The sequence below is a fragment of the Thamnophis sirtalis genome, unplaced genomic scaffold (genome assembly GCF_051295495.1).
Source record: "Thamnophis sirtalis isolate CommonGarterSnake01/CBP01778 unplaced genomic scaffold, rThaSir2_p1.2 scaffold_1, whole genome shotgun sequence".
Taxonomy (NCBI): Eukaryota; Metazoa; Chordata; class Lepidosauria; order Squamata; family Natricidae; genus Thamnophis; species Thamnophis sirtalis.
The window spans coordinates 82,107,527-82,133,503 of NW_028261381.1; the positions used below are offsets into that span (position 1 = coordinate 82,107,527).

Sequence of the window (25,977 nt, forward strand, 5' to 3'; positions counted from 1 at the left end):
ATCAAACCAGTTGAAAATATAAATGGGATCCAACTAATTTAAAGAAATTCACAGAGAAAGATTTTCATCAAGAATGTGCAGAATTGGTAGGGAGATGGACTCTTGCAATATCTTTCTCTGTGAATTTCTTTAAATTAGTTTGATCCGATTTTCAAGGATTATTTCCAGCAAGGAATAAAAAAGGGGAAACAATAAATGTGGCTGATCTTAAGAGCCACTAAGTTATATCAGAGTGTTGGAGAGCTTCAAGCATAAAGTGTGGAGGTAGAACAATCTCAAAACTTGCTGTAAAAAAAAGTGGATTAAAGTTTGTAAAATCCGTGGGTTTGGAAATTAAGCTTTTAACACATTTCGTGGTGTCTGACAGAACTCTTGACTGCTGTAAAACAAAGAACCAAATAGACTTCAGATAATTTATACTGTAACCTTTCAAATGAATTCACACCTGGGCTTTTGGATCATTTAATTCTGGCAACTGCCTGGACCAGTTTTTAGTCCTGCCTGCTTTCTAGGGTTAAAAGGGAGTGACTGTCCAAAGTCACACAATTGGCTTCATTCCTAACACAGTTCAGGGTCCTCTAGCTTGGTGACTTAACCGTTACACCAAACTGGCTCTCTATACTTAGGTATACATTTATACACGCATTCTGTATCCGTAGGACATTTTTTAAAAAGGTGAGGATGTTAACGTGTGAAATTTCTTGGGGGGAGGGGGGAGCAACTATCTTGGTAAGGAAAATCTGGTTCTTTAATAAGCCAGGTTTATATTAATGGTCTACCTAAGTAGCCAGAATGTAAACAATTGAAATGGGGCGTTTAACAGATTCCAAGGAAAATGTGTAACAAGTGACCAGAAGTCTAGAGATTCTCAAAGTCCAGTTGCCTCCTGAAAAAGCACCTTTGGGATGACCATGACCTGGATGACTTGAGAATCTACAGACTTTTAGCTATACAATTTGGAGTCAACACCCTGTGAATGCTGTGGGAGTAGGAATGGAGGGAGAAAAAATGGCAGACTACAAGAACTAGGAGAACTACTCAGGTGACCTTGAGGACATACATAAACCTCCAAGGCTTCAACTATCCTCTTAAAGCAGGAGTAGTCAACCTTTTTATACCTACCGCCCGCTTTTGTATCTGTTAGTAGTAAAATGTTCAAACCACCCACCGGTTCCACAGTAATAGTGATTTATAAAGTAGGGAAGTAACTTTACTTTATAAAATTTATAAAGCAGAGTTACAGCAAACCCCTAACGCCCACCATGAAAGCTGGACCGCCCACTAATGGGCAGTAGGGACCAGATTGACTACCACTGTCTTAAAGGATGCAAAAGACCCAACTGTCTGCAAGGAATATAGATCCTTCCATTCTCCACTATCCTGTCAGAACTGAAGAAGCTTCTTGGATGAGAAGCAAAACGTCTTCAAAAGCAAAAAAACAAAGCCCACTTGCCTCCTGAAAAAAAGCAACTTTCTGACAACAAGTAACTAGGTTAAGTACTTCAAACTGTGCTTAACTTAGCGAGTCCTGTGGGCAAGTTTTGAAAAAAAAAAACAAGTATCCCCGTAAACTACATAAACTAAGTTCCCAGGCACGTGTTTGAAGGGCGCACCCACACTCGCCCTCTTCGGCCTTTCTCCCTGCTTCCGCCCCGAGTCGCGCGGCGCTCGAAGTTCGCCAGAAGAGGACGGCCTTCTCCGAAGCCAGGGAGCGTTTTTGCTAACCGAGGAGGCGTGTCCTGATGGGGCCGCCGTAGTCGCGAGGTGGCCTGTGCGCCTAGGGCTTCCACGTCAGCTGGAGCAGGCGGCGGCGGTGCCAAGTACAACCGGGGAAGGGAACTGTGCGACGGGGCCCATTGAGGAAGAGGCGGCCGCCGCTGCCGCCCGAGTTCCACAGCCGCCTCCGATTCTGCCACGGGGTCCCTCGGCTGAGGTAAGCTGAGGCGCCCACCGGTTTTGCCGAGGGCTGGGAGGGCCGAGGAAGTGGCCGCGTAACACCGAATGGATGTCTGCAGGCAGGCAGCGGGCCGAAGCAGCGGGCTTTCCGGGCGAAGGACTCCGCTGCCACCTCCACCTCCGTTTCTTCCCTTCTCTTCCTCTCCGGTCTGCACCCGATTTTCCCTTCCCGAAGAGCCATCTTTTCGGATCTTCCCGCGGGGCCTAAAGCAGACCGGCCTGTCGTGGCAAGGGTGGGCTCTGCGGACCTTCCGTTGCCAAAGCGGGATCGGGAGGGGAGGTTATCCCCGTTAGGAATAACAGAACGGCGGGTTCAGGGATTTCCCTCCCAATGAATGAAAATGCAGAGCGGGATGTTGAATGGCTCAGCTGGGGCTGGAGCTTCCCTGCCTTCCAGGGATTCATTTGGGGCTCCTCCGAAAGCACCGGTGGTGTTTGGTCCTCTGAACGGCTGGGCCAAGGAGGAGCCATCCAACTAGAGAGCAGGCGAAAGAGCCCCTTAGGGTCCATCAGTGTCAACCATCTACTCGGCTTTTTTATAGTGGCTGACGGTGACTCAGTGGCTAAGACATTGAGCTTGCCGGCGGTTTGAATCTACTGTGTGAGCAGGGGATTGGGTCTATTGTGTGAGCAGGGGGTTGGACTAGATGACTCCAAGGTCCCTTCCAACCCTGTTACTGTTTTCTTGTTCTTCCTCACCTTTCCTGTGCCTTCCAGTCAGTCTTCACACCCGGCAATTAGCAATTACCTAAACTGGACCTACTACAGCTTTCTTAGCCGTATTTTTCACACATGGCTTGCCATTGCCTCTTTTCTAGGGCTAGGCCCAAGGTCTGGCTGGCTTGGTGACTAAAGCAGGACTTTAAATTCAGGATCCTGGTTTGTAACCTTGTGCCCTTCACCACCACATCAAACGACTCGCTATAGGAGCTCAGATTAAGATCTGATCCCCAGGTTGATATGGATCTGTCAATCCTGCCTTTGAACGCCACTAAGGAGGGAATTTGCTAAATGAACTTAAAGTAAATCCTCCAAACTGATCTAGGCAGTTAACCCTAACCCCTCGCATCCTGGACATAAATTGTTTCAACTCCTACCCTCAAAACGATGCTATAGAGCACTGCACACCAGGACAACTAGACACAAGAACAGTTTTTCCCCAAACTCCATCACTCTGTTAAACAAATAATTCCCTCAACACTGTCAAACTTCACTAAGGCTGCAGTACTATTACTATTAAGTCTTCTCACCAATCTCCTCCCACTTATGACTGCATGACTATAATTTTGTTGCTTGTATCCCTACAATTTATATTGATATTGATTGTTTCCTGATTACTTATTTGTACCCTATGACTATCATTAAGTGTTGTATCTTATGATTCTTGACAAATGTATCTTGTCTTTTTATGTATACTGAGAGCATATGCACCAAAGACAAATTCCTTGTGTGTCCAATCACACTTGGCCAATAAAGAATTATATTCTATTCTATTATAAATGTTATTAATTTTTAACTGTCTCTCAAAGTCATAAATAGTGGTTCTGCCTTTTCCAGCCAGCTAGCAGGATGTAGCTTACTTTTAGCTGATCTCCAAAAGCTTAGGCAGGCTCAGATCTGGTTAGTACTTGGGTGGGAAATCTTCAGGAAAGCCCAGAAGTCCACTAGCATATATTGGGATGTTGGGGGAATAAAAATAGCCTGGAAGAATGCAATAGCAAATGTCTCCCATATTGTTCACAAAGGAAGCTACTGTATGCAGATATATCCATTTAGTCTTTTGGAATAGTGCTTGATTTGAAAATGATTACTGTTTATATGGAAGTTTATTGTTTATCTGTTATATACAGATCTGTATAACCTATTGTTTATAACTTATTTAAAGAAGGTACAAATCACAATGATAAAAAATGACAAAACATGGGTCATGCCACAAACCCAGCTTGAATCTTAAATGCAAACATGTATTATATTAAGTCGAATTCGTATTATGCCATTTTTAGATGGGCTGGTCAAAGCCTAACTGCAGCCTTGTTATAAAATTATAGGAAAGCCATTATCGTATTTTATTGACCCCTTTAATTTGGAATTTTTCCAGTAACCCTCAGCATCAAGTCTTTTCTTGTATGTTCATGGAATTCTCACAGTAATCAGATTTATATTGAGCCATTCAGAACAACCCAGCATATCATTCTTGGTCATTTGTCATATATTTCAATTCTCTCTGTGTGTTTCTCTCTCTCTCTGTCCCTTCTATGTATAAACATGTGAAATATTTATAATCCATCTGTTTTATTTAGTTGTCAACATAGCTTCTCCAGAAAAGAATATTTAAACCCTTCAATTTGGAAATTTTAATAACAAAAATTTGGTTTACTTTCTAAAGCTTAGGGGACATCGCATTTTACAAACAATTGTAAACCATCTGGCATTTCAGATGTACTGGTATTTACATTATTTTTTCTTGAATATTCACAAGAATTATAGTATTCTTCTCAATATCTGAACTTTCATCCATTTTTTCTGTTTATCTTTTATTAATATGATTGGTCCAAATAACTATTTGTTCTTTATTTGTTTATAAAATCATTTACTAAATAAATATAATTGCAGGACCAGAAAAATGCAGAATTAAAATAATAAATATAAAAAATAAAAATAGATTAGGGACAAAGATAAAAAAGAGGAAAGAAAGTAAAAAATATGAATGTGTATGGAATCATACAGAGAAATTCAATGTTTAAATATTGATATTTTTATCCAGTCGTATTTGTATAAAGTTTATCTATTAAGAAACATTGATAATGTAGCTAATAAAAGAGACCAGATTTGAATGAATTTATCTTTCACTAGAGGATTTTTCAAAACTTTTTGCTGTGTTAACTTCTACAAGATTGACTAATTTCAAATCTGAACTCAGCTGCCAATAGTTTATTGAAGATTTTCAAGACTATCAAACTTGATGTACAAAGGTTACATAATACTGACAAGGGTCAAAGTAGATATATACCTGTTCTTTAGAGGTAATATTTTCAATGATTGTGTCCCAAAGATTTAGAAGGAAAAGATAAAGATTGACTGCTCTAAAAGCAGGTTAGGATTTGTGACCTATCTTTTTACAATAACAGATTTTAACATAATTACGGTAAGTCTCTGATTCTACAAAATCCTTTTTATAAAACAAATGTAGCTTTAAATTTTAAAAGAGTGCATTAGAAGATAAGGCAAAAATTATCTCCATATTTTCCAAATGTGATTTTGCGTGGATTTCAGATAACTATATATTAATTTGTGTCAGAAGGAATGGTATCATCCAATCCATACAGGATCTAATGCTAACTTTTGTTTATATCCATTGAATGTTGTTTATATATCTAATTATATTTCTTAATTGTCTTAGTTGAAAGGCACCAAAATACTTACATTTAGTATGGATAAACTCCATTATGGTTTTATTTATATTCTATAGGTACACTGTTTCTGATTCAAAAACTTCTTAGAATTTTATGTTTAAGCATGTCACCTGATAAACCAACAAAGATTTAGTTCATGTACAATTTCCATGGTTATTTGAACCTATTGTAGATCAGACAAGTGTTTGTGATACTATGTAAAACCATTAAGAGCAACAATATATGAAGTGTTTCTCTGAAGCTATGGCTCTAAGCACTGTGTCTTTTTGAAGGAGTTATTTCAGAGAGTTCCCCATCTTGTCTTGCCACCATAGTTGTGTTACCTCTGTGTCTGCATCTTCATAGGATGAGTTGGGGGGGGGGGGCACTGAAGTGGTTTGGCTAAACCATTAAGAGGAGAGTCACTTGTTTGTGAATTTAGGATCCAGTATGGGACTGTTGCTGCCAAGATGCTTGTATAAAACAACATATTCTTGGATTTATTTTGGGGATAATGACACTATTTGAGGCTAGGAAAAATGGTAATTGGGTCAAACAATTTAAGAACCACTGAAATAATTCTTAAAACTGCAGGTGGGTCGGGGGGTTGAAGAAATTGTTTTGGCAGTCCTCTGTGTTTGATACTAGGTTAGATTTTGGAAAAAGTAGCAACAATGTGTACCTTATGTACTTAGGTGTGTAACTTGAAATCATGCCTGGTTATTTTAGTGAAACATGGTCAACTTTATTTTTATACTGTGTGTGGTCTTAACCAAAGTGACTATTTTAAAATGTAGAATGTCCCTGAGATTAAATATTCCTATTATTTTTCCCCTAATGTTCTTCTGTTTATGAAAATTCTGTGTTGTGTGCTTTGGTGAATTAGAAAATTCAAACTTTTATCAGAAGAATTTGTTGTCATTTTCTACTGAATTGCATGCAGAATCATAATGAATAATTAGCTCTGTTGATTTATTTTCTAGAATTTCTGAGACCTATTTGGAAGAACTTACATTGGGAAAGCGTTGTACAAAAAAACCACAATGACGGCTGCAGAGAACGTCTGTTACACGTTAATTATAGTGCCAATGGACTCAGAGCCACCATCTGAAATAAATTTAAAGACCGATTTGGGTAAGTAACATTTCCTAGGCTATTGCTTATAGCTTTAGGTGTATTTAAATCAGAAATTTAAATAGCATATTTTGCAATTAAGCAATCAAAATTTACAATTCTTAAATATTACAAAGTTGCAATGATATTGCAGATAAATAGTTTAAAATACATAGCAATAGCTGAAGTGATTAATAAACTAAGAGCAATGAAAGGAAAAGTTCTTTTAGAAACATGAGTTGTTTGAATAATTAGAATGAAAGAGACAGGTAGGGAGACAGGTGATTAAGCAACTGTCAGAACTTAATTTTACATAAATTATGAAATGGGCTGTTTTGAGCATTTTGAAAATACGTTGAGCATGAAACAAAGCTCTGGGCACACTGAAAATGGCTCTCAAAGGCAACCATCTATTCTGCAATCAAAGCATCTGCTTTGCATCTAAAACTAGATTTTTATGAAGTTAGCATACCTTCATCAAAGTATAAGAGCTATTGATAACATAGTTATATCCAAAAGAAGTGTAAAAATAAGCAAACAAGTGCAGCACAAAATGACATACATTGCTAACATACGCTGTGCTTATTTTAAACGTCTTCATTTAACAGAAAAAGGAGATGTAAAATTGAAGACCGAGGCCTTGAAAAAAGTGATAATAATGATCTTAAACGGTGAAAAGTTACCAGGACTTCTGATGACTATTATTCGGTTTGTGCTGCCACTTCAAGACCACACCATAAAGAAACTGCTTTTAGTATTTTGGGAGATTGTTCCCAAAACTACTCCAGATGGTAGATTGTTGCAAGAAATGATCCTTGTTTGTGATGCCTACAGAAAGGTAAATATTTTAATTGGATTAATATTTTCTGTTTCCCAGTGAGCAACTACAAAGAAGTTTACTGGGCATAAGACCAATTGCCATATACATTTAAATATGCTAAATCTTTAGAATTGCATGATTTGTGATCTGGGTTTCAAAATGCATTTAGGATGTCATCTTGCTAAAAACAGCCAGGTGTCACTTTATGCCAGTTTTTAATTCTCTAAAAAATAGACTCTTCTTTTTTTATTGAAATATTGAATTAAAAAATGGATATTTTAGGTTAAGTGTTTAATATATATTTTAAAAACATAATGCATGTTAAAATGTATAAAGCAAAACAATATGAATAGGGCCATGCCTAGATCTAAAAATGGATTCAAAGCAGAGAGTAATCGGATAGCTGACACTACTAGATATAAATCTTGTAATATGTTTTGTTAATTTTGTTGTCTTAGGATCTTCAACATCCAAATGAATTTATCAGAGGCTCCACCCTCCGTTTTCTTTGCAAACTTAAAGAACCAGAACTGCTAGAGCCATTGATGCCAGCTATACGGGCATGTCTGGAACATCGTCATAGTTATGTGCGCAGAAATGCAGTCCTTGCAATTTATACTATTTACAGGTAAATTCTATCTATTGACTGATATCAAAAAGCCTGCACATAAAAAAATATTAAGCTTAAATGTTAAGCTAAATGGTAAACTTTTGTTTATTTTTTTTCTTGAAATTGATTTTGTTGGCTTAATTACGGAGTCATTTATCTATTTTGATATTTCTCAAAAAAGATTAAACCCCAGAGTAATTGCGTGTGTGTGTGTGTACATACATACATACATACATACATGTATGTGTGTGTATAGACACATTTATAGACACATTTATATATAGACACATAACATTAGCACATATTTGAGATTATAAATTGCAAATATTAAAATGAAAGGGTATCATTTCTGCTGAAATTCATAGGCATAATGAAAATACTAACATTTAAGGATTTATAGTAGTCATGCTTTAAAGTAATCTGATGTTATCTTTTTTAAAAAAATTATAGTAGTTTCTGTATATATATAGTTATATTATACACATCTGGGTAGATCATACATTGTAGGTGATAATATATAACGAATAAATTGTATATCAGCAATATATCCCTATTAGCCTGGAAGCTGGTATAAGCCTTTGTCTTGGGTTTCTCATTTTGAGAAATGTTTATTTTATTTTTGATGCAAGTGAAGTAAAGTAAATTTCGGAAAAATGAAATTGAAAGAATTAGCATGCCAAGCTTAGGCCATAAGCCATAAATTACCTTTATGAAATTATTTTACTTGCCAGCTGGTCATTAGATTGTCTTAGGAAGCACTTTTACATACTTGCTAGTATCTTGTTAAACAGTGCATTAAAAAATAAGAAGGCAAACAATCAAACTTTCAGCTCCTATTAATCTTTAGTTGTTTGCTAACATGGATACAATTTTAGTTTTACAGTTTCACACTATTGGTGCATTTTTGCTTTTACAGAAATACAGCTATACCAATTTGGGAAATCTTGTTGAAATGCAAATTACATACCTTGAAAGAAGAATTGTTCTTTAACTCCCTCATCCACCCAATTGGATGTGGTTTCTGTATGTTGTATTATTCAATTTATTTGCTTCTAAGTATTATTGGTGCTTTCTTTCCCTAAAGAAACTTTGAACATCTTATACCTGATGCCCCTGAGCTGATCCATGATTTTTTGGTGAATGAGAAAGATGCAAGTTGCAAAAGAAATGCCTTCATGATGCTAATTCATGCTGATCAGGTAAAAATATAGCCTACCTAATTCTGATATTTATTTAATAATTGTTGTTAACTTGACATTAACACTTCAGTTTTATTTCTTCACTGATATATGTTGAGTCACGCTTGCCTAAGTTTCATTATGCACATCTATCATCTAAAACGATGCAAATCCCTGAACTCTAATCCTTCAACAGCCTGAAAGAAATTCCAGAAAATTCCAGTGCTATGATGCATGTTTGCTAATCCTCCGCCCAACCCCCTCCCCCCAAATATACTTTTCATTGCTGTTTTATTTTTTGTAGATTTGGGAGACACTATATAAATAATAATTATGATAAAGTAATTAGGAGGTCCCTCATAGATGGAATGTCAAATATGATTATGTATAAGAAATATTGTGGTGTTAAATTTCAAATCAGTATAGCAAGATTCATACTTGGTTTTTTTTAAAGGACCGAGCTTTAGATTACTTGAGTACCTGCATTGACCAAGTCCAGACATTTGGTGATATTCTCCAGCTGGTTATTGTGGAACTAATCTATAAGGTACAGTGAAACAAATCAATCTGCAACTATCTGTAACAATGAAATCAATTACCTTTGAACAAGCTACTGAAATAAGATTCAGTCATGAGTTTTTAGTAATTTGAAAAGTGAGAAGAAATTGTGACAGAATTTCATAAGCCAGAGTATACACTATTAGATGGAAAGAGAGTTAGATCCAAGCAATAGAAGACAATTCTGTTTCTACCATCTATGATTATGGATAACTGTATCTTCCATTAATCTTTTTGGTGTTTATACATTGTGCTTGAGGTTTTTTCAATTCTTATGATTCACAATTGCGGGTTGTATTGCCAAAAGAATAGGAAGCTGTGAAATAATGTACTGCTTGAAATTTATTACATTTGTAGTTGTATTTTTTTAAATAGAGAGTATTTTGAGATAGTCTGATGATGGTCTTCCATTCTAATGGAGTTATAAAGGAAACAAGGAATTGATTTTTTTAAAAAAATATTCTGCATAAATAATGTTTCTGTCTCATTTCCAAATTTAGGTTTGTCATGCTAATCCATCAGAAAGAGCCCGATTTATTCGCTGTATCTACAATCTACTACAATCATCGAGCCCTGCAGTAAAATATGAAGCAGCAGGAACATTAGTCACTCTTTCCAGTGCTCCAACTGCAGTCAAGGTACCGCAGTGCATTGTATCTGACTAAAATGTGTGAATACTGTATAGTTAGAGACTAGGCAATCTTCATGCAGATTAACAATGTTTATCAACCAGGTTTGGAAAGTGTTGTGAGTCAGGAGAATGGGAAATCTGGTTGCTTTGTAGAACTATTTGGCTTGTGCATGAAACTGAAAAGCTGTGTGAGAAATTCTCACCGAATCAAAATCAAACATTTCAGGGAAAATAATGACAAATATAAAGGAGAACTCAAAAAATCCAAAGCATCCATTGTTGGTTTTCGAGTTTCAATAAGTCACTAAAATGGCTTATCTAAGAGAAAGAGATATTTGAAACATAACATTTTATTTCCAATCTTTCACATGCAAATGGGTTTAAAATCTTCACAAATGTTATAGGACTTCCTGGTTTTTTCTCTTTTGCAAGTTGGATTATTTCCGTAAAAGTGGGCTTAAATGTACACAAATATAATGCAGACTTCCAAATTTTTCCACTTTTGCAAGTTGCTGTACTTGCTTAAATGATTGTATTTTATTGATTTATTTTTTAACTGTTTTTCTGTATCACAAAAGTGGAGTGTTTTAAATACCTTAATTCTGTCTTGTAACTTAAGGCAGCAGCTCAGTGCTATATTGACCTGATTATTAAAGAAAGTGACAACAATGTGAAGCTGATTGTCCTGGATCGCTTGATTGAACTCAAGGATCACCCTTCCCATGAAAGAGTACTACAAGTAAGTACAATGCAAACTACACTTGTTCCCCTAAATTAAAGTAAATACATAAAATGCTAATAGTATATTGTGAAGAAAGGGATGGAGTTAATGAATATAGTGACGCCTCAAGTGGTCTTTTATTTTTGGCTTTGAATTAAAAAAAGCTTCCTTGGTAAGAGAACAAAGGAACCACATTTCTAAGTATGCTTTTTTTCTGCTCAAAATTCCACACCACTATGGGAATCTTCAATGGAGGGCAAAGGACAAAATTTTCACCATAACATTGGGACTCTGATATCATGACTTAACATATTTGAGTCAGAATTTGAAGTAGGTAACAATATGAGATGTGGGTCATGATGTAATTGGTGACCTGGTGTAGACACCATTCAAGGCAACTTCTTAGCTTTCACTTTTTACGGCAGGGGTTTTTAACCTTGGCAAATTTAAGAGTTATGGACTTCAACTCCCAGAATTCCCAAGCCGGTGTCCACATGTCTTAAAGTTGCCAAGGTTGGACATCCCTGCTTTAGGGGTTCCAAATACCAGTCTGCTCTTGTAAAAATGAAGACAGTAGTTGGCCCCTTGATTATTAAACAGGTCAAGAATGAATTTTACAACTTTTCAAACATACATCTCTGATTTTAACTTACTCTCTCAAAGTCTGCTTTTTAATAATAGCAGTTTTGTTCTAATTTCTGTGATATGCCACTAGTTGCAGTATCCATTTCTTCATTTGTAATACTTTTTAATGCTGTTTGGAAATTCTTATAATTCTATACAAAATTTAATTACATTTTCCCCAGGCTGGTTAATGAATGCCTATAAATGAAATATGTTTTATTTCAGGATTTGGTTATGGACATACTGAGAGTTTTGAGTACTCCTGATTTGGAAGTTCGCAAAAAGACATTACAGTTGGCTCTTGATCTTGTATCTTCCAGAAATGTAGAAGAGGTAAAATAAATGTTACTCTATCAATTTATTTGGAAATATATAGATTCTTATTTTACTGTAAAATTAACATTGTGCAGAATTATATAATACATAATTGATAGTATTATTTTGTCACTAGTTGGTGATTGTTTTGAAGAAAGAAGTCATTAAAACAAATAATGTGACTGAGCATGAAGACACTGATAAATACAGACAGTTGCTTGTTCGGACTTTACATTCTTGTAGTGTTCGGTTCCCAGACATGGCTGCCAACGTCATTCCTGTGGTATGTAAATCAACTTTGTTTTCATTGCTCTGCAATACATGTTATTGTTAGTACGCTGATATCAGCTTAACGGACAAAATCATTATTCATCTCTAATTCAGGTCTCCTATACATTCCTTCCTTAATTAACTGTTTATCTTTGAGATACTTCTAACTTATTTGAGAAGTAATGAATAGTCACTACCCAATGCCTGGTGCTTGCTTCATCCAGCCCCAGGATTGGTTTAATTGGTTAATTTAATTTGTAGATATTTTTAAACATATGTTTTCATTTCATTGAAAATAGTGGAGAACAATGACCTTTTGACTTTAACCTAATTTAGCTGCCCAAAAGCAGGCAATCTAGGTTCTGGGTCCAGAGTTATTTCCAACTCAATCTTAACTCTTATTCCATTCCCATTTACTTTCAGTGGGGTTAGGAAAATTCTGTATTCATTTTTCTGAGCTGGATTTTAAAGGACCGAGGTTACAATGTTGTTAACAATCAGTTTGGTGGATTCATGGTAGAATCAATATACTTTCCAAATCTACCCTCTGGAGTAGATTAAAATGAGATTGAATACTTTATAGGTCAGCCTATTGGCGAGGCTGTTCTCTCCCTCCCTCCCTCTTCCTCTCTTTCTCTCTTTCTCCCTCCCTCTCTCCCTCCCCCTTCTCTCACACACATACAATTTTTTTTTATAGAATTGTATTAAGAATTTTCTGTTTACAGAGATAAGTCACTTTCATTTAAGTGTTCATAATTTAGCTTTACTGGGTCATGACCAACATTCCAGACAAATCTATTTCACATATGTTATATTAATTAAAAAGTGAACTGTGCCACAGCTATCATTTAAGATAACACATCTTTTACTAAGCTGAAGACCTTCCATTCTGCATTCCTGATCTACATGTTAAGAGATCTCTGAGTTATTAGTTGAATGTACTATGGTGTTAATAAGTTGCACCCAAATGCCTTTTGTCAGTGTAAATTGTCATGTCAAAAGCAGTTGAACACAAATGCTTTTAAACTGGCAGTCATTCCCATTTTTAACCTTGTATTTGCCTAAAGTTAATCTTTTATGTCATCCCATGGTTGTCCATAATTATCCAGGCAAAGATATGAGTCAGTCGTATTAAATCTCCAAATTTTACCAAATTCTTAAGATTTTAGTAGTGTTTAATTTAATGGTGGAAGGTGGGGGGTTGTTGCTGGCACATCTAGTCGGGTACCATCTTTCTGTATCTGGTATTAGACAGTGAGTGGTTTGTTCCAAATTTTGTAATATTCATGTTCATACTCACTCTCCTAGTTGATGGAGTTTTTAAGTGATTACAATGAAGCGGCAGCTGCAGATGTATTGGAGTTTGTTCGTGAAGCCATTCAGCGTTTTGATAATCTCAGGCTGTTAATTGTAGAGAAAATGTTGGACGTCTTCCATGCGATTAAGTCTGTCAAGTAAGTTTAAGATCTGCCTTGAAAATTCACTACCTGAATTTCAATGTGTATGACTTTTAAGGTTTGGTGTTTGTAATACCGTCAGCACCACTGAAATAATCCATATACAAATGACTTTCTTGCGGTAGGAATTTATTTTACTGCTGAAGATTTCTTTGTCTCTGAATGCATTTAAAATTCCATTTTGATGGGTACATAAAACTTACTAGATCTAAATCTCATCCTTAAAAAAGCCTGCACTGCAGTTCTCTAATGCCTACTGAAAAAATCTTATTGTATTTAGTTGGCTGTATTCCCAGGATTGCAGCCTTTGTTACATCACTTTATCATAGAATTGCATTGCACTTTATCATAGAATTGCATTAAATACTTAAAGCAATCTGAAGTAGAAGTGACAGTTTCTGAGTAAAATATATGTAGATTAACATTCAGGGAGTTTTGATTTTCATTCATCTATATAAACTGGCCCTTTTCTAGCCCATACGATTTAAAAAAGGCAATGTCCAAGAGGGCATTTAAAAAATAATCTTATATTAGTGAAATCCAGGAAACCTGGATTATTTTTCAAATAATATATATTTATTTATTCTGTTTCAGGAGGAATACTAAGCATAATTAATAAGCTACAATTTGTATTAAAGGTCTCTCAGGGATGCAATTGTATATACTGAGAATAGATGGGTGAATTTGTCACAAAACTTAGATAGGTATAGGATTTTGCTATCAGTAAATTTTGTTAGTTACCGTATTTTTCGGAATATAAGATGCACCGGAATATAAGACGCACCAAGGTTTTGAAGAGGCAATTTTTTTAAAAAAGTAGGTAGATAGATAGAGGAGGAGAGAGAGAGAAATACAGTAGGTAGGTAGGGAGAGAGAGAGAGAAAAATACAGTAGCTAGGTAGGGAGAGAGAGAGAATAGGTAGGTAGATAGGTAGATGGAGAGAGAGAGAGAAATACAGTAGGTAGTAGGGAGAGAGACAGAGTAGGTAGTTAGATGTTTCCAGGTGTATTTATCCATGTGCTGGAGAAGGAAATCTGACAATCTGCAGGACCTAAGACTTGTTTCTGCTGGCACAGCGCTTGAGCAATCTAATTCTCATCAATCACTTTGAGCTTTCCGAAAGGAAAAAAAAAGTTTTTGTACTCTGCAAACCTCCCCCAAAAGGCCCGTTTTTCACAAAAAGGGGCCCGTTTTTTGTCAAAAAACTTGCATGCATAGCCTTATGGAGGCTTATAGAGTGCTGCTGGAGGCGGGGGGGGGGGGCAAAAAGGCCCATTTTTTGGTCATTTCTGCCCTCCCCAACCCCCAGGAGCTCTCTGAAAGCCTTCATAAGACTATGCACAGCCATTTTGGTGAAGGGGCGGGGCTTCGGGAGGCAAAAAATGCTGTATTCGATGTATAAGATGCACCCAGATTTTCAGCCTCTTTTTTTAGGAAAAAAAGGTGCATCCTATACTCCGAAAAATATGGCAGTTGCAGAAAGTTCATTCCTGTGACATTTTCTGTTCTACCTGACAAATTGTCGCTGCACTGGCAGCCCTCTCTTTGCAGTTCCTTTACTTAGACACAAGCGTGCATCTGTGACATTTATACAACTCATTGTATTGCTGGAAAGATGTTTTTACTGGTGGCAGGAAGAAATAGAGAAGAAGAGTTATTTTGCTGCTCTTCTGCTTTTATATGCATAATTGACTCTCACTCTTGGATCAATGGAGTAGAAAAGTGCATTTCTTGGAAGGAAATTACACCATCTTTAAGTTATGATTTATTTATTTTACATAGCTATTATCATAAATAACCTGGCTTATAGGTAGTCCTTGACATATAGCTATTCCTTTAGGGACTCTTTGAAGTTACAAAGAACTGAAAAAAGTGACATGGCCATTTTTCACATTCAGCATTCCCCACAGTAACGTGATCAAAATTCATCTGCTTGGTAACTGGCATGTATTTATGATGGTTGCAATGACCCGGGTCATGTGATCACCTTTTGCAGCCTTCTGACAAGCAAAATCAATGGGATAGCTAGATTCACTTAATATTGCTAACTTGACAATTACAGTGATTCACTTAATAACTGGCAAGAAAGGTCGTAAAATGGGGCAAAACTCACTTAACTGGCTTCCTTAGCAACAAAACGTTTGGTCTCAATTGTGGTTTATTTTGTTTTGCTTTGCTTTGCAGAATTTATCGGGGAGCACTCTGGATCCTTGGTGAATACTGCAGCACACAGGAAGATATACAAAGTGTAATGACAGAGGTCCGTAGATCATTGGGAGAGGTATGTGTTTGCACTTTTGTTAATTGGAAATATTTTTCTAAATTGATGTACAGTATTTCAGAGGAAAATCATGGTCTTTAAAAAATTCTATAGAATCTTGAAGCTGGTTCTTCGTTTCTTGAAGATGCATTTAGGAATTCTTTAAACAAAAAGCAACGTGATAGTATTCCTAATTTCTAGTAGAGTTTCAAACTCTGAACAGAGTGTCATTACATTGAAGTAATTGAGCATCTCTTTGATGGGAAAGGAAACTAATAGCAATCTTTTGACAGAAATCTAATTAATAGGGACTTTCTTATAAAAAGCATTGATTAACTGGGAAGGCATTTGAGATAATGGATTGTATCTGCCAACCTTCAGCTCCCAGTGGAAATAATTCTTTTCTGCCCTTGTTTTAATCGGGAATCCTTGAAAGCGGTATTGGGGAAACGTACAGCGAAGACAATTATGAGACTTCCAATAGCACATTTACAAAGCAGTTCAGATAATGTTGAATTTGTATCCACTGTTTAACAGATGGTACAGAAAATTCTAATGAGATCCAAGATCAAATCCAAATTGTCTTCCTGCTCCCAAAGTCTTTTGACTAAAGAATTTTGTGTAATAATGAAGAGATGGCTTTACCTTAAATGAAATAAATTTACACAACTCTACAAATATTGCGATCTTATGAGTACTAACAGGAACATAAACAATTTTCTGCTGGATTGGATCCCTGCCCTAATCACTCCAGCAGTCTATTCTTACAGTGGCCAAACAACTGCACAAGGAAGCTCACTAGTCTTCCAGCAAATAGTCTTCACTGCCATGAAGGCTGATAACCATCAATCCCCATCACTATCACAAACTTCCTCATTTGAACCCAAGTTGGAATTTACAACCATTTCTCATTGCAACATATGTAATGCAAACAGCGGTAATAAGATTATTAGTAATCAGATTTCCTAAACCTATATTTTATTTTCCCATCTTTTGATTGTAATGCATTTATCTTATTGTTTGAAATCATCTTTGTTACAACCAGAAGTCAAATATAAACAACAGAGAGGGGGGAGGGATGGAGAGAGAGACAGAGAGAGAAGAGAGAGATCTGTATGTATCTGTATGCAAAGTGTACATGGTTTTGGGTTAGTTTTGACTCATAAGAACAGATGGGTGGTACATTTGAAAGAACAAAATTGAGCAATCTGGATTTTACTCAAACAAAAGAAGCAAACCAAAGTTTTATTCTCTACTAGGGAATTTCTTAATGATCAGTTGAATATATGAAATCTAAGATTCCCTATAGAAAAAACAAAAGGACATATATGGGTCAGGGACAACCTGAGTCATCTTCACAGGAACATACAGGGCACTTCTCATACTTTCAAAGCCTCTGGGGCAGAGGTTTTCCAAAAAAAAAAGTCCTAGAGTGTGAAGCTTGCCAGTAGCCTTTTTTATCGAAGTTAAAGTGCTTTTCATGGACTCCCTCTCACCCTCTCATGGGACCAAACCCACTAGGAAAAAAGTTAACTTTGGCATAGTAACAAGCACATATCTAAGCATGTTTCTTAATATGTATTGTAACCACATTGAAAACTAGTAAGTTCAGATTGAACAGCTTCAAGAATATTAAGCTTGAATGAGAGGAAAAGAAAGCAAGTTTGTGTTTTAACCACTTTACTGCTGCTGCTTTTTTACATTCAGATCCCAATAGTAGAATCTGAAATTAAGAAAGAAGCTGGTGAGCTAAAACCTGAGGAGGAAATCACCGTGGGTCCTGCCCAAAAGCTGGTAACTGAAATGGGAACTTATGCTACCCAGAGTGCTCTTAGTAGCTCCAGACCTGCCAAAAAGGAAGAAGAGAGGTGCTTACGTTTTTGCTGTTCTTAGAATGGTTTATATCTAAACGTACATATGTGTTCTGACCCCCCTTGTCCTACACCAAAGCACGCCGAGACAAAGATACTTCAAGGATTTATTAACACACAGGCAGGACCTTGGCAGCAATCCAGCACAGTCCAGACTTTGGCAGCAATCCAGCACAGACTAACCTTGGCAGCAATCCAGCCTGCCAAGCTAGCCACGAGAGTTCTCCAGCTCTAGTGAATACATTGACTCCTCCAAAGGGCGTGTGCACAATCGTTCCTTTTATAGTCTTGAGAGGAGCCTAATTACCACCAGCTGAGTGCAATTATCTCCTGTAACTGCGTAACTGTTCCTTACGCCTATTAGCTCTCCGTTGCCGGGCATCCAGGAACAACTCCCTTGTCTCCTCCCCACTGCTCCAATGCATGACATCACGATCCCACTCCTTTGTCTTCTCCCCACTGGTCCAAGGCTCAGGCGCCTCATGGTGGCCAACTAGCCTCTCTGCGCCCTGCTCGGAGTCAGAACCCTGTCCAGGGTCCTCCACATCCTCCAGAGCCGACTCATAGGGCCCCTCACTGTCTGGTGGCAGCTCCAACAGCTCCTCCTGGGCCACAACACATATGTAATGTTTTTTTTCTTATTTTTGCACAAGTCACTTAACGTGATTTCTTATTTTATCTTTCATAATATCTATATTGTACTTGATTTTTTAAGTTGCTGGGCTAGAGTTCAGAATGTAATGATAATAATGTGTTATAATAGAAGTATTTGAAAAGACTGAAATGAGTTTTTTTAATTGTACATTTTGGCCATAAAAATGGCTTATTTAATAAGCCTTGTACAAAAAAAATATGTAGGAGATTATTAGGCTGAGTCTGAGAGTGGGGTCAAATGTATCATAGGTTTGGAGTTCCATGCTTCTAAAAGACACTTAAGTCCAGCCCTAACACACACACACACACACACACACACACACACACACACACACACCAAAGTCTCTTGGCTGTTACTTGGCAGCAATTTGCATTGAACATTAGTAGATCAGAGTTTTGGGTATAGATAATATGCTTTTGAACTCTGTTTTTGCCCTTCATTTCTTGTACCTGACAAATGAAATTCATTGTCATGGCAGCAGACTTTTCTCATCCATTTTAGTATTTTTGTACTAGAATTATAGAACCTTAAAAGACTGAGATTTCAGCTACTTCTTTGGTGGATTCATGGATGTCTTCTAAAGTGTGGAATCTTGCCACAAACACCAAAATTTCTGCTCTGTTTTTATCCACTTTTGGAGGGAGATGGAACAGATAATTGACTTTGTTACTGACCACTTGTGAATTTCTGTTCTCATAATTCTTTGGTACCTATTGCTTAGATGGATGCCTTAACCATGTAAAGTATGTGCCTCTTGCCAGCCAGTATTAGGTTGGTAATAGTTAACAGTAATTATCTAAAGTTACTGAAGCATAAATTTCCTTTTAGTACATAAATTAATGAACTCCCCAGAAGTTAAAACTGTAATGAAAGAACCTTAGATGCAGGAGACAGGTCAGAGTTTCCAAAGGCATTTGAAACTCGAGCTCCTGAATTCATCATATGTCTTGAGTCTATCTGAGGAAAGTTGCAACTATGATAATTTTATCATAGTTGCAGTATATCGTTTAAATATCATTTAAAAACCCAGTAGAATACTATTAAGAATACAAACTCCTTCATACAGTTAAACTCAAATAGAACGCATGGGATTGCCAGATGCTCTTTTTCTGAACGTTAATTTTACCTTTTCTTTGCAGACCTCCACTGAGAGGCTTTTTGTTAGATGGTGATTTCTTTGTTGCGGCTTCCCTTGCAACAACTCTGACCAAGATTGCTTTACGTTATGTGACTCTGGTTCAAGAAAAGAAGAAACAAAATGTAAGTGATTTCTCATAGAGAGTTTTGTATAATTAAATCTCAATTTTTAGCCAATAGCTGTGTACTCAGCTCGCTTATAGTTCTTTGCAGTCTCATATAGGGGCACAATTGAGCAAACTGTTTGCTGTCAGGATAATATATTATTATTGCACAGGTTTCCCAAGGCAGCAGTTTGGTTTATTGTGCCTTACAGTATTTGAAATAAATCGAGGGAGACTGTACGCTGTAAAACTGCCTTATCTATATATTTAATTTAGAGAGAGAAAGAGACCACGAACCACAATTTAGACCTTGGATGACTTTTTAAACCATGATGATTAGAAATTGCTTGCCATATATCTTCCCTAAAGAGGGGGCGGGGGCTCCATTATGGTTTTTATCTGGCGCTACTTGGACACATTTAGCATGAAGTAACCTGTGTCTTGTAATTGCTACTTTGTTAGGTCTTAATTCAGTCTTACATGTCATTTTGAAGAAAGAATAGTAGAATGCATGGGATTAAAAGAAATGTAAGTTTTATTATCATCTCTCTTGCTTCCTTATTAGACTTTTGTAGCTGAGGCCATGCTGCTTATGGCCAGTATCCTCCATTTGGGCAAATCATCTCTCCCCAAGAAGCCAATCACAGATGATGATGTGGATCGGATTTCTCTGTGCCTGAAAGTGCTCTCAGAATGTTCCCCTCTGATGAATGATATTTTCAACAAGGAGTGCCGGCAATCCCTTTCTCATATGTTGTCTGCCAAGCTGGAAGAGGAGAAGCTGTCTCAGAAGGTGAGAACTGATCTCCACATCTGCACTTAAGATCATTGGAAAACATCAGTTCAGTTCCAATGCCAAGGACCAGTTCTTAGGAGAAGCCTTTTTTTTTTTGTGTACACTTCTCTTAACCATTTCTTTCTTTTCCCCTTACACCAGAAAGAGTCTGAGAAGAGGAACGTGACCATTCAGCCAGATGATCCTATTTCTTTTATGCAGCTCACTGCTAAAAATGAAATGAGCTCAAAGGAAGATCAGTTTCAGCTCAGTCTTTTAGCAGCTATGGGAAATACTCAGAGAAAAGAAGCTGCTGACCCACTGGCATCCAAGCTCAACAAGGTAACATAGATTCTTCCCAAGCGGTCTTAATCCAGGGAAGTACTTTATCTCATTTTGAATAGGAAATGTAATGAAAGCCTTGGAGGAAAATACAAATAGGACTTAGCTGAGAATCAAATAGTATGGCTTCTTAGGCGAAACAAGGAACGACTATTAGAATTTTAAATATGAAGTTCATTTAACTATGATTGGATTTCTCCAAGTATGAGTTGCCATGCAGGTGAGAGAGAGTAATTGTATTTTGGAATACAGTAAATCATTTTAATAGCTTTGGGATATTAGCAGTGGTGGGATTCAGCCCGTTTGCACCGGTTCAGGTGAATCGGTTGTCCAATCTCCCTCCCCCCGCTATGAAAGTAGATCCTGGGCGTTGCAATTGGATAGCGGCCAACAGAGTGGTTGGCACGAGGGAAGGAGAAGGCCACTTTCCCACTTTCTTTTCCCTGCTCCTCCTTCCCTTGTGCTGGCTGCTCTGTTGTCCATTTCTCCATTGCAGCATAGCGCCCAGGATCCACTTTCATAGCAGGGGGTGGGGGGTTACATTGGGCCCAACTTCAGTCATGCTACCAACTTAATCCCTCGCCTCTCTCACTTTTGCCCGCAGACTGACCAACACCCCCCAAGCACAGCTCCACAAAAAGGGGGAAACCCTCCACTTCCCCCCAATTCTTCATCTTTCCATGTGAACTTTTGCTCAGGAGCATCAACTCCTTGTCTCTTTGGTAACTCCCCCCTCCTCATTCCTCAGAAACCTTGCCTCTTAAATGAGCCATGTCCAGAAGTCTGAAACAGCCGCGAGACCAATGTGCAGACAATCACCCTCGGAAACAGCATTTTGCCAAAGGGTGGAAATTTAACAACCAGTTCACCCAGGGTCAGGTTGGCCATTGCTGTAGGCTTGTCCTGCAGGTGTGCCAGAGCTGGGGGACAGGGATGGGCCACACCTCCCACAATAGCCAACCTGACTCTGGGCAAACCAGTTATTAAATTATTTGAATCCCACCACTGGATATTAGTGAGACCAAGAGTGACTTGAGAGCCGAGGTGGCGCAGTGGTTAGGGTGCAGTACTGCAGGCCACTTCAGCTGACTGTTATCTGCAGTTCAGCGGTTCTAATCTCACCGGCTCAAGGTTGACTCAGCCTTCCATCCTTCCGAGGTGGGTGAAATGAGGACCCAGACTGTGGGGGCGATATGCTGACTGTGTAAACTGCTTAGAGAGGGCTGAAAGCCCTATGAAGCGGTATATAAGTCTAACTGCTATTGCTATATTGCTATTGAGCTTTATTGAGGATTAAATTGTATTGCTAATAAAAACAATAATATGCATTTTTTTCCAAAATTCTTATCCTTGATAGGTAACTCAGTTGACAGGTTTTTCAGATCCTGTCTACGCCGAAGCATATGTCCATGTCAACCAGTATGATATTGTGTTAGATGTGCTTGTGGTAAACCAGACCAGTGATACTTTGCAGAATTGTACACTAGAATTGGCTACCTTGGGTAAGTAATCCACTATTTTTTACTTATTTCTTCTGGACATTTTTTCTGTGATTCTCATTAACATTGTCTTGACGTGTTCCCTTCAAACCATTTTAATTAGGTGACTTGAAGCTGGTGGAAAAGCCATCTCCTCTGACTCTTGCGCCTCATGATTTTGCCAATATAAAAGCAAATGTGAAAGTAGCTTCCACTGAAAATGGAATTATTTTTGGCAACATCGGTAAATGTTCTATTTTATATATTATATGGGATTTTGAAAGTGTCAGATCCCTGTTCAGAGAAAATGAATGAATGGTTGGATAAATTATATACAGTATATTACAATATAGGAATCAACAGCACCTAAAATATTGGGGGATACTATTTTCAGAAATGTGGCACTTTTCAGAATGAAATTGTGTGTTTTATTCAGCTTCAAAACTGTCACAAGGTATGTTGTTAATTTCTACTAACTTTTCTGTTTCTCTTTTTTTAGTATACGATGTTTCTGGAGCAGCCAGTGATAGAAACTGTGTTGTTCTTAGTGACATACACATTGACATCATGGATTACATCCAGCCTGCTACTTGTACTGATGCTGAGTTCCGTCAGATGTGGGCAGAATTTGAATGGGAGAACAAAGTGAGCTCTATAAACTGTTTCAATATTTATACTTTTTATTACTGAACATTTTAAAGAAAGAAACATATAACCCATGAAGGATATGAGACATCTAAAAAAATAAAAATCTAAAATATAGTTAAGATATAAATACATAAATATGGAACAGAGATTATTTTCTTAAAATATATTCGTTATTTATAAAGTTATAAAATGTGTTACATTGCTGAAAGAAAAATTTAAAAATCACTATTAAGCTTTAAATTAATACCTGGTTAACATAATATAAATCACTAATTATAAACAATAATGAATTTGATCAGTATCAGGTTTTAAATAATTCAATATTGAAATCACCATCCACAAAAATATTGAAAAAAAAAAGATTGATTGATTGATATGGATATGGATACAAATCCTCGTAGGCGATGTTGAAGTATTTGAAAACTAGGGTTCTTTTAGAGTACAATTGATGGTACCATTTAAAAACCCAAGTGATGTTTAAAGAAATCTGAGATTAAAAGCCATGTCTTCAATGATTGTTTATCGATTGAAAGACAGCTTGTCTTTCTTTTTTATTTCTATTTATTTTTGAAGGTTACAGTGAATACCAATATAGTGGACCTGAATGAATACTTGCAACATATCTTAAAATCAACTAACATGAAATGCCTTACCCCAGAAAAGGTAAGATCTTATATCCAGATCTGGAATTAATTTGGGGCTTTGTTGGTACTTCTTCCTTTTTAATTACTCATGCCTGGGATGCATCTGCTGAAAACTTTTTTTGAGGCTTATATCCTTGGAATGGTATAAGATATGTTGGTGCAAAGAACACCAGTGACGTGCAGTTTACTAATATTACTTTAAAGAAATTAATGGATTTAAAATTTGCTTTAATTTGGCTTCACTGTCCATTCACGTAAATCTGCTATTGGATAAATAAGGCGAGTATATGTTTATTGCTTTTGGGATAGTTTGAACTGTAATGTTCAAACATATCTGCAAGACCACCTACTGCCACCAGTAGCCTCCCATCGTCCAGTGCGATCCCACAGAGGTGGCCTCCTAAGGGTGCCGTCGGCCAGACAGTGTCGGCTAGTGACCCCCAGGGGGAGAGCCTTCTTTGTGGGAGCTCCTTCCCTCTGGAATGAGCTGCCCCCGGGGCTTTGTATAATCCCTGATCTCTGGTCCTTCCGACGCGCCCTAAAAAGTTGGCTTTTCCAGCAAGCTAGCCTGCCTGAACAAAACAAAATAAATTATTGATCACTGTTAATTTTAATTCAATTATTTTTTTAAAAAAATGTCATTGTCAATTTTAATTGGGTTTGTGATATTCTATTTAATTTTTTTTTAACTTTTGTATTATGTGTTTCTTTTAATGTTGTACGCTGCCCTGAGTCTTTGGGAGAATGGCGGCATATAAATCTAATAAACCTAAACCTAAACCTAATGTAATGAGAAAAAGATAAAGCATTAAGTCACAGATCTGCTCAGTTATTAAGAGCTTCAAGGGGAAAATATATTTTTATAAACATTGCATCAAATACTGTTTTCTAGGCACTTTCAGGTTATTGTGGCTTTATGGCTGCCAACCTGTATGCACGCTCCATATTTGGAGAAGACGCACTTGCTAATGTCAGCATTGAAAAGCCAATTCATCTTGGACCTGATGCTCCAGTCACGGGACACATAAGAATTCGGGCAAAAAGTCAGGTAATTATGCAGCTGTCTCCTTAAATTTGGGAACATTTTACATTGGTGAAATATTTGCTCTTAATTTGCTGTTTACCATTACTCGAATGATTAATCTGATTACTGTATATTGACTGATGTAGCACATTATCCTGAATCAGAATGTAATAAAATTAGATTTAAATTCATTCTGACAAAAAAACACATAATCAGTGAGAAGTGTTTTCAATTATAAGATTTTCATCTTGTTCAGTATGCCCAGTCATAATCCAGAAAGCTCTGGAGAAAGGAGAATATTTTGATTGGATGCTATCCCTCGTGATTAGGAAGCTGCCTTTTGCATCTTTTATGGGATGATCTAAATGGATTTTGATTTATTATAGCATCAAATGGAGAGGTTGCTATGAAATGATAAATTTTAAGATTGTAACTAAAGGTTAACTGACTAAAAGGCATTACCCAAAGTTTTTCAGAGCTATAGTTGTAAGAGAAACTAGGAGAAAATGTGTTCAGCACTGAACTGGAGAATTAACTACGATTTAATTATTTGAGAGTTTTCTCATAAAACTCTCCAAATTTCCTAAAAATCTTCTCAAGAGTCATGCTGATGCACACTTGGGGGAAGGGGGGGATATTTTCCTTACTGAATTACTGAATATTGAAATGATTATTTAAATTGTCATTCTGTTCCTTACAGGGAATGGCGCTAAGTCTTGGTGACAAGATCAATCTCTCTCAGAAGAAAACTAATTTATAAGGGTCTTCTGAACATTTACAACTAAATGCTTGGAATTTTGCTTGTTGGGGATCAGAACATTTTGCATATTCTGTGTTTTTGGGTTGTAGAAGCCAAACTTGTAATGAATAAATTCCGGTAAATAATTTTTAGGTTTTACTTATCATTCAAGATCATTGTTGATAAAACTTCAAATATATTTTTTCTCTATGTCTGTAAAAGTCAATTTGTCTAGTCTCTTACATGTACTCTTTCCAAACTAAAATAAAATACAATTCTCTATAGCTGCGGTGTGTTACTTGGACATCAGATCTATATTATTGAGATCTTAACAAAAGTTTCATAGTAAACTTTAGGATAGATGAGGAGCAAAATTAGGATTTCTTGTCATACACACATAGACGCCTTTAATTTATATGCCACACAACTCACTATCAAGTGACTTTGGGTGGCTTACAAACATAATAAAAACAAATATGGAACATTTAAATATTAAACTAAAAAATAAGTTTTAAAAATAGAATACTATGGGGTGGAAAGGGATCTTCCTACTCCAAAAACCATCTCCAAAATAGAATGCCCTGTGGCCAGTCAGAAGAACTAGGATTTTAGCCTGTTATGGAGGCCAAGAGGATGGGGGGTAGATCTCACCTT

The 25,977-nt window shown here is 36.9% G+C and overlaps 1 protein-coding gene across 2 annotated transcripts; it reads left to right on the plus strand.

Moving 5' to 3' along the window:
* Positions 1-1,760: 1,760 nt before the first annotated feature.
* COPB1 (coat protein complex I subunit beta 1) lies at positions 1,761-25,607 on the plus strand. Of its 2 annotated transcripts, none has more exons than XM_087717511.1 (22): positions 1,761-1,933; positions 6,332-6,482; positions 7,070-7,299; positions 7,740-7,909; positions 8,976-9,090; positions 9,524-9,616; positions 10,128-10,265; positions 10,878-10,997; positions 11,829-11,936; positions 12,055-12,201; positions 13,497-13,642; positions 15,831-15,927; positions 17,614-17,774; positions 19,572-19,692; positions 20,239-20,466; positions 20,611-20,790; positions 22,148-22,292; positions 22,393-22,512; positions 22,768-22,913; positions 23,487-23,579; positions 24,453-24,608; positions 25,285-25,607. In XM_087717511.1, the coding sequence occupies exons 2-22, from the start codon at positions 6,392-6,394 to the stop codon at positions 25,342-25,344; spliced, it is 2,865 nt and encodes a 954-aa protein (XP_087573637.1). In that variant the 5' UTR covers positions 1,761-1,933; positions 6,332-6,391; the 3' UTR covers positions 25,345-25,607. The 2 variants fall into 2 exon arrangements, with proteins under 2 accessions (XP_087573637.1, XP_087573640.1); XM_087717514.1 differs by having other exon boundaries at positions 23,490-23,579.
* Positions 25,608-25,977: the final 370 nt, after the last annotated feature.

Coding starts and splice junctions, on each gene's coding strand:
- COPB1 (XM_087717511.1), top strand. CDS start 6,392: ATGACGGCTGCAGAGAACGTCTGTTACACGTTAATTATAGTGCCAATG. Junction 7,300..7,739: donor TTTGTGATGCCTACAGAAAG/GTAAATATTTTA, acceptor TTGTTGTCTTAG/GATCTTCAACATCCAAATGA. Junction 20,467..20,610: donor AGGAGAAGCTGTCTCAGAAG/GTGAGAACTGAT, acceptor CCCTTACACCAG/AAAGAGTCTGAGAAGAGGAA.